The sequence below is a fragment of the Babylonia areolata genome, chromosome 33 (assembly GCF_041734735.1).
Source record: "Babylonia areolata isolate BAREFJ2019XMU chromosome 33, ASM4173473v1, whole genome shotgun sequence".
NCBI lineage: Eukaryota > Metazoa > Mollusca > Gastropoda > Neogastropoda > Buccinidae > Babylonia > Babylonia areolata.
Window position 1 is genome coordinate 5625168 of NC_134908.1, and position 10000 is coordinate 5635167.

Below are 10000 nucleotides of genomic sequence, written 5' to 3' on the forward strand. Positions count from 1 at the left end.
CAACCTCTTTAGACTTTTTCTTATAATATACTTTTCCTCTGATACATAACATGAACTTTTTTTTTGTTTTTTTTTACACTAATATTCACATGCATCCCCTTTCCTTTATACACTACTTTACTCCTTTCCGTCTAAAAACACTTTTTTTTTTCTTTCTTTTTTTTCTCTAAAAACACTTATAGTGAATAGACGTTAAACTGAAGAAAACAAAACTTACAACCTGCACACCCACCCACCCACCAACCAACCAACCAACCAGACAGACAGACAGACAGACACAAGACAGACAGACAGACAGACAGACAGAAGAGCCAGGAAGACTGACTGGGTTTGCGGTTGATGCCGAGCAGCGTTTCCATGGGAACGTCCATGCGGGGAATGGTCAGGCAGGTGGGCGGCAGCTCGATCTCTCGTAGGCTGCCGAACTTGCACTCTGGCGGCAAGCTCTTGTAGCACAGCGGGTGGGACTGAAACCGGTATCATTACCATCATCATCATCATCACCATCATCATCATTTCATCATCATTATTGTCATCATCACCATCATCATCACCATCATCATCATTATCATTGTCATCATCATCATCATCATCATTTCATCATCATTATCACTGTCATCAACACCATTATCATCACCATCATCATCATCATTTCACAGACTGCCGAACTTGCACTCTGCCGGCAAGCTCTTGTAGCACAGCGGGTGGGGCTGTAACAGGTATCATTACCATCATCATCATCATCACCATCATCATCATTTCATCTTCATCATCATTGTCATCATCACCATTATCATCAACACCATTATCATCATCATCATCATCATTTAGCAGACTGCCGAACTTGCACTCTGCCGGCAAACTCTTGTAGCACAGCGGGTGGGACCGTAACAGGTATCATTACCATCATCATCATCATCACCATCATCATCATTTCATCTTCATCATCATTGTCATCATCACCATTATCATCATCATTATCACCATTATCATCATCACCATTGTCATCATCACCATCATCATTATCATCATCATCACCATCATCATCATTATCATCATCATCACCATCATTTCATCATTATCATTGTCATCATCACCATTATCATCATCATCATCATCACCATCATCATCATTTCATCATCATTATCATCATCATCATCATCATCATCATTATCATCATCATTACCATTGTCATCATCACCATTATCACACAACCCCCCCCCCCCCCACACACACACACACACACAACCACAAACACCACACCCCACACACACAAACACAACCCCCCCTTCCCCCCCCCCCCCCCCCCACACAACCACAAACACCACACCCCACACACACAAACACAACCACAACACCGCCCCCCCACACACACACAAACACAACCCCCCGCCCACCCCACCCCCACCCACACAAACAAACCCCCCCTCCCCACACACACAAACACAAACCCCCCACACACACACACCCACAAACACCCCCGCCCCCCCCCCCCCACACACACACACACACACCCCTCTCCCCGCACACACACAACCCCCACCCACCCCCCACCCACACCCAAACACTCACCGTGACGCCACACCACTCGCACCGCATGCCGGCCAGGCACTCAGCAGACCAGCAGGTCTTCTTGCAGGCCACACACTTAGAGTTGGGGGGCAGGTTGCCCTCCCTCCAGTGATGATACTGCACTATGTAGTCCTGAAACAAAACAAAAAACACAGCCACAACATTACAAGAAGAAGAAGAAAACGACATGACGAAAGGAGAAGGAGGAGGAGGAGGAGGAAGATGAGGAGAACAAGGAGGAGGAGAAGGATAAGAAGAAGGGAAAGGAGGAGGAGAAGAAGAAGGAGAAAAAGGAGGAGAAGGAGAAGAAGAAGAAGAAGGGAGAGGAGGAGAAGAAGGAGCAGGAGGGGTAGGAGGAGAAGGAAAAGGAGGAGGAGAAGAAGGAGAAGGAGAGGAGGAGGGGGAGGAGAAGAACGTGGAGGAGGGGGAGGAGGAGAAGAAGAAGAAGGAAGAGGAGGAGAAAAAGAAGGAGAAGGAGGTGAAGAAGAAGGAGAAGAAGACTGTGGAGGAGGAGGAGAAGGAGGAGGAGAAGAAGGAGGAGGAGAAGAAGAAGAGCAGGAGGAGGAGAAGAGAAGGTGGAGGAGGAGGAGAAGAGAAAGTAGAAGAAGGAGAAGGAGGAGGAGGTGGAGCAGGAGAAGCAGGAGAGAGAGAAGGAGGAGGAGATGGAGAAGGAGGAGCGCAGGAAGAAGAGGGAGGGAGGGAGGGGGAGAAGGAAGTTCCCCTCTCTCCAGTACCGCACTATGCAAGTCCTGAAACAAAACACAGCCACACAATTACAAAAAGAAAGAAAGAAGGTGGAGGAGAAGAAGAAGGAGAAAAAGAAGGAGGAGAAGGATAAGAAGAAGAAGGGAGAGGAGGGGGAGGGGGAGGAGGAGAAGGAGGAGGAGAAGGAGGAGGAGGAGGAGGAGGAGGAGAAGAACGTGGAGGAGGGGGAGGAGGAGAAGAAGAAGAAGGAAGAGGAGGAGAAAAAGAAGGAGAAGGAGGTGAAGAAGAAGGAGAAGAAGAATGTGGAGGAGGAGAAGAAGGAGGAGGAGAAGAAGAAGAAGCAGGAGGAGGAGAAGAGAAAGTAGAAGAAGAAGGAGAAGAAGAACAAGAAGTAGAAGGAGGAGGAGGAGGTGGAGCAGGAGAAGCAGGAGAGAGAGAAGGAGGAGGAGATGGAGAAGGAGGAGCACAGGAAGAAGAGGGAGGGAGGGAGGGGGAGAGAAGGAAGTTACCCTCTCTCCAGTACCGCACTATGCAAGTCCTGAAACAAAACACAGCCACACAATTACAAAAAGAAAGAAAGAAGGTGGAGGAGAATAACAATAATAATAAAGGAAATTTTCTACCTAAAATTACGTTTAAATAACATACTTACCGTGACCCAAGTAGTGCAGACTCCGGCAGGGGTCTGACATTCCTGTCCTGTGCAAACTACTATCCGCCTATGCGGAGAAAACGAAACTACAGCCGATAACCTCCCGGAAGTAGGTAACCTCCCCTTTGTCCCGCTGGCTAGCGCCCTCTTTTTCCGGCAGCCATTATGACTCCTGTTCCTGTGCTCTCCATACGGCTAAGTGTTTTTTTTTCTCGTATTTTCTGTCTGTCTGTCGATTCTCTGGTGTTCTTGTTTTTTTGTCAAATTTTGTCTTCAACCAGGTCACTATAATATTTATATAGCGCTGAATCTTGTGCAGAGACAAATCAAAGCGCTTTCACACCAGTCATCCACACGCGTGCATAGCTCTTACACTGAAGAAGAAACTGAAGACAAGGAAGAGGCAGGGGAGGGAGGCTATCTCGTGAAGAGGTGGGTTTTAAGGCCAGACTTGAAAGAGAGGAAGGAGGAGGAGGAGGAGCAGCAGGAGAGAAGGACAAGGAGCATAAGAAGAAGAAGATGAAGAAGAAGGCAGAGGAGGAGGAGAAGCAGAAGAAAGAAGAAGGAGGAGGAGAAGAAGGGAAGAGGAGAGGGAGGAGGAGGGGGAGGAGGAGAAGGAGGAGGAGACGAAGATGAAGAAGAAGGCAGAGGAGGAGAAGAAGCAGAAGAAAGAGGAGGAAATGGAAGAGGAGGAGGAGGGGGAGCAGAAAAAGAAGGAGGACGAGGAGAAGGAGGAGGAGAGGGAGGAGAAGGAGGAGGAGAGGGAGGAGGGGGAGGAGGAGGAGCAGAAGAAGATGAAAAAAGAAGGCAGAGGAGGAAAAGGAGGAGGAGAAGAAGAGGAGGAAATGGAAGAGGAGGAGGAGAAGATGGAGGAGGGGGAGGAGGAGAAGACTGAGGAGGAAATGAAAGAGGAGGAGGAAGAGGGGGAGCAGAAAAAGAAGAAGAAGAAGGAGGAGGAGGAGGGGGAGGAGGAGACAAGGACGAGGAGCAGAAGAAGATGAAGAAGAAGGTAGAGGAGGAGAAGTAGGAGGAGGAGGAGGAAAAGGAGGGAGAGGAGGAGCAGAGGAAGAGGGAGGAAGGGGAGGGGAGGAGGAGGAGGAGGAGCAGGTTGCCCTCTTTCCAGTGGTGGTACAGCACTGTGTAGCCCTGCACACCAGCCCAAAACAAATAAAACAAGAGAGGCAAGGCCTTCAAGACTCACTTGTGATAAATTAAGTCCCCTAGCATTAATTACAGGGTAGTTTCCCTTTTTTACTACCTGCACCAAAACGTTTGCAAAATAAATAAAACTTCCATGCTTAGCAAAAGAAGTTCCTGTTTGAACAAAAAATGATATATAATGACTGCTCTTGTTGTTGGGTCAGAATATCAGATCAAAGTGCCAAGTTTAGAGAATACAAAAAAAATATAAATATAACAGTAAATGTAGTTTGCATATAATTAGGCTTTTTCTTTTTGCTTTTTTTGTGCCCATCCCAGAGGTGCAATATTGTTTTAAACAAGATGACTGGAAAGAACTGAAGTTTTCCTATTTTTATGCCTAATTTGGTGTCAACTGACAAAGTATTTGCAGAGAAAATGTCAATGTTAAAGTTTACCACAGACACAGATACAGACACACGGACACACACACACACACACACACACACAGACAACCAAACACCGGGTTAAAACATAGACTCACTTTCTTTACACAAGTGAGTCAAAAAACATGCTGACACAGTGGAGCATGCAGAAACAACTGAATGCCCTGCTGTCTGACATGATAATGATGGAGTCTCCCGTCGGACCAACGGATGAGTAGGCAGGCAGGCAGGCTTATCTGTCGGTGTGTGGCCTCATATGGGAGAAGAGGCTGATTCTCTGGATGCGCAGCACTTCCCACAGGTGTTGCAAGGGAAAACGTCTCCAGAAGTTGAGCCCTGCTTCCTTCGCTCACACTTCTCCTTAATGGCCAGCGTTCTCTTGTTTTCAAACGTCTTTATGCCACTAGAGCACAGCATCCTCCAGCGACAGCGGTCAAGGGCATCAGTTTCCCAGGAAGCGATGTCTATGTCACAGGCTTTGACGTTCGTCTTCAAGGTGTCCTTGAAGCGCTTGCTGGGTCTTCCAAGTTCGCGGTGGCCTTCCTTCAGCTGGCCATACAAAAGGCATCTTTGGGATCCTGCTGTCTGTCATGCGGACAACGTTGTCTGACAACACACGGAACAAAACACAACACAAGGTGGTCAAAAGGGTTCGAACGTTGGAATTATCGCCGGAGTTTCCCTGAGTCCGATCCCCATCGGACCTATTCAACCCCAGGGCGATTGCAGTCTTGGCAGGTTTCTATGCCATGTTGTTGCAAAAAAAAAAAAAAATGCAGAAGATACACTGATTTTTTTCTTCTTCTTCTTCTTCTTCTGCGTTCACTCGTATGCACACGAGTGGGCTTTTACGTGTATGACCGTTTTTACCCCACCATGTAGGCAGTCATTCTCCGTTTTCGGGGGTGTGCATGCTGGGTATGTTCTTGTTTCAATAACCCACCAAACGCTGACATGGGTTACAGGATCTTTAACGTGCGTATTTGATCTTCTGCTTGCGTATACACATGAAGGGGGTTCAGGCACTAGCAGGTCTGCACATATGTTGACCTGGGAGATCGTAAAAATCTCCACCCTTTACCCACCAGGCGCCGTCACCGTGATTTGAACCCGGGACCCTCAGATTGACAGTCCAACGCTTTAACCACTTGGCTATTGCGCCCGTCGATAGTCCTTCATAAAAGATTAAGCTGTCAATGACTTGCCATTGCAGTGGAAAAAAACACCCATCATACAGCTCCCACTTAGCTGCTGGCCCAACTGTAAGCTTATGTCATCTGTGATAATAATGAAATGAAATAAAAATAAAATAAAATAAAATAAAATAAACGTTTACTGGAGGGGGGGAGTGTACAGAAATACCTGTGTGAAGGGGTGAAGTGATGCACACACACACACACACACACACACACACACACACACAGGGTAAAGAGTGGACAGCAGTCAGTGGTCAGTAATGACAGACCTTGTGGGGCTGGTAGGTGGAGCACTCCTTGCAGTCGCTGACCACAAAGTCCTGGCAGTCCAGGTGTGCATAATATTCACAGACTGAAACACAGACATCATTGTAGATGGTTAGAACAGACTATAGTAAGCAGGCATAATATCAGAACAGACTATAATAAACAATGGTTAGAACAGACTATAGTAAGTAGGCACAATATCAGTACAGACTATAGTAAGCAGGCATGATATTCACATCATTATTGATGGTTAAAACAGACAATAGTAAGTAGGCATTATATTAGAACAGATTATAGTAAACAATGTTTAGAACAGACCATAGTATGCAGGCATAATATTAGAATAGACTATATAGTAATTAGACATAATATTAGAACAGACTATAGTAAGGAGGAATAATATTCACAGACTGAAACACAGACATCACTGTCAATAGTTAGAACAGACTATATTGTAAGCAGGCATAATATTAGATCAGAGTGTATTAAACAAAAGTTAAAACAGACTATAGTAAGCAGGCATAATATAAGTACAGACTATAGTAAGTACGCATAATATTCACAGACTGAAACACAGACATCGTTGCCGATGGTTAGAACAGACAATAGTAAACAGGCATTATATCAGAACAGACTATAGTAAACAATGGTTAGAACAGACTGTAGTATGCATGCATAATATCAGAACAGACTATAGTAAGTAGGCATATTCGCAGACTGAAACACAGACATCATTGTCAATGGTTAGAACAGACTATAGTAAACAAAGGTTAAAACAGACTACAATAAGCAGGCATTATATCAGAACAGACTATAGTAAACAATGGTTAGAACAGACTGTAGTATGCAGGCATAATATTAGAAAAGACTGTAGCAAGTAGACATATTCATAGACTGAAACACAGACATCACTGTCAATGGTTAGAACAGACTATAGTAAGCAGGCATGATACTGGAACAGACTGTAGTAAAGAATGGTTAGAACAGACTTAATAAAGTAGGCTTAATATTAGAACAGACTATATATAGTAAGTAGGCATAATATTTACAGACTGAAACATACAGAAAAAAAACTGCCATCACTACCATCACTGGTTGGGAAAGACTATAGTAAGTTGTCATATATTCACAAACACACTAACAAAAAAAATAATAATAATAAAACAGATATCGCTACTGTCACTGGTTGGAAAAGACTATAGTAGGTAGGCATAATATTCACTGACTGAAACACAGGCATCACTGTCATTGGTCAGAGCAGGCCATAGCAAGTAGGTATAAATATTCAATCACTGACTGAACCACAGACATTGTTGTCCTTAAGTTAAAACAGATTAGAGTAAGTAGGCGTAATACTCACAGACTGAATCATACATATATCATTCTCACAGGTTAGAACACACTATAGTAAGTAGACATAATATTCACAGACTGAAACACACACACACACACACACACACACACACTGTCACTGGTTAGAACAGGCTATAATAAGCAGGCATCAAATACACAGACACTGACATCACTGTCATCGGTTTAAAGTCTTAACTCCCGAGAGCAAGGTTTCGGTTGCGCTCCTTTTCTCTGCATTCAAATTTTGTATTACGTGTAGCTGACACATTTTGTACTTTCCAAAGTCAATTCAGGTCTAGATTGGAAGCTGCTAGGCAAATCTCGCTCTCTGCCATAAATGAAGCCAAACCGTAGCTTTATTAGGCTTTTATTTTGAATAAACCTTCACCGACGTCAGAGTGTCAGACTCTGGTGAGAAACTGGCTTGATTCAAATCGCCCGCCATTTATAGTCCGGTTCAGGCTTTAAGTAGACTATAATGAGTTGGCATAGTTCAGTTAAATTCAGTTACTCAAGGAGGCGTCAGTGCATTTGGACAAATCCATTTACTCTACACCGCATCGACTAAACAGATGCCTGACTAGCATCATAACCCAACAAAACTTAGGCCTTGAGGGAAAACAAAACAGAATTAAATGAAATAAGAATTTGGTAGGCATAATATTCAAGGCGTTGGTATACTATTTACGGAATGAAACACATACATTACTGCCAATGGCCAGAACGGACTATAATAAGTGGGTATAAATATTCACAAACGGAACCACAAACATCACCGTCATAATTTAGAACAGACAAGGGTAAGTGGACATAACATTCACGGACTAAAACATGCACGTATCATTATCACCAGTTAGAACACACTAAAGAAAGTAGGCATAACATTCACAGACCAAAAGACACACATTGTCATTGGTTAGAACAGACTATAGTAAGTATGCATAATATTCACAGACTGAAACACACACACTGTTGTCATTGGAAAGAACACACTATAAAGAAAGTAGGCATAATATTCACAGACTGAAAAACATAGCAGTGTCATTGGATAGAACAGACTATACTAATTAAGTAACAGACTATAGTAAATAGGCAAACTATTCACATACTGACTCTCTCTCTCTCTCTCTCTCTCTCTCTCTCTCTCTCTCTCTCTCACACACACACACACACACACACAAACACACATGCACACACATATCTAATATCACATGGAACTTAAACTGAAGATTACACACACACACACACACACACACACACACACACACACACACACACACATCTACTTTCACTTGGAAAGACAAAACTGAAGACTACACAAAGGCACAGACACACACACACACACACACACACACACACACACACACACACACACACACACACACACACACACACACACACACACACACACACACACACACAGACACACACACACACACACACACACACACACACAAACACACACACACACACACACACACACACACACACACACACACAAAGCCCTCACTTTCACAGCGAATGGCGGTGCTATCCTCAAGACGTTTGCGACACACATTGCAGAATTTACGTTTGAAATGTCCCGGTTCTGACCAGCAGTGGGCAACAGGGTTCTGAAAAAAAAATAAAATAAAATAAAATAAAATAAAATAATGACAGTGGTGATGGTGATGATGATGATGATGACGACGATGATGATGATGCGACACACACTGCAAAATTTATGTATGAAATGTCCCGGCTCTGACCAGCAGTGGGCAACAGGGTTCTGAAAAAAAACACAAAAACAAAAAAAAACAACCAATAATGACAGTGGTAATGATGATGATAGTGATGATGATGATGACGATGATGATGATGATGTGACACACACATTGCAGAATTTACGTTTGAAATGTCCCGGCCCTGACCAGCAGTGGGCAACAGGGTTCTGAAAAAAAAAAAAAAAAAAAAAAAAAAAAAAAAAACAATAATGACAGTGGTGATGATGATGATGGTGATGATGATGATGACGACGATGATGATGATGCGACACACACTGCAAAATTTATGTATGAAATGTCCCGGTTCTGACCAGCAGTGGGCAACAGGGTTGTGAAAAAACAAACAAAAAAAACAAACAATAATGACAGTGGTGATGATGATGATGGTGATGATGACAATGACGACGACACGACACACACTGCAGAATTCACGTCTGAAATGTCCTGGCTCTGACCAGCAGTGTGCGACAGGGTTTTGAAAACAACAACAATAATAATGACAATGATGATGATAGTAACATAATAATAATAATAATGATAATCACATGATGTTGATGGTGATGATGATGATTTTTAATATAATAATAGTAATACTGATTTTAATAACACCATTACGACTGCTACTTAGTACTTATAATAACAATAATACTACTGAAAATATACTACTAATGATGATGATGATGATGATATTCTAATGATGATGATGGTGATGATGATGGTGATAATGATGCATTCATCATCATCATCATCATCAACATCCACATCATCATCATCATCTGCAGTATATTTGCTCAATACACTTCCGAGAGCTTTAAAACCACTGTACAAATAATGAATATACTTTCTATTTATTATGACTTCATCGATAATTGATGTCAGAACAATTTTACAGAACTTTTTTTTTTT

General features: G+C 43.1%; 1 protein-coding gene across 1 annotated transcript in view; it reads right to left on the bottom strand.

Annotated features, from left to right (window-relative positions):
• LOC143276978 (diacylglycerol kinase theta-like) overlaps positions 1–10000 on the bottom strand; it is a 59704-nt gene that overhangs the window by 43321 nt on the left and 6383 nt on the right. The window contains exons 3-6 of the mRNA XM_076581675.1: positions 8842–8944; positions 5981–6063; positions 1573–1704; positions 326–467 (exon numbers count right to left, since the gene is read on the bottom strand). Coding sequence (XP_076437790.1) covers positions 326–467; positions 1573–1704; positions 5981–6063; positions 8842–8944 — 460 coding nt within the window. The remainder of the gene's footprint in view (positions 1–325; positions 468–1572; positions 1705–5980; positions 6064–8841; positions 8945–10000) is intronic.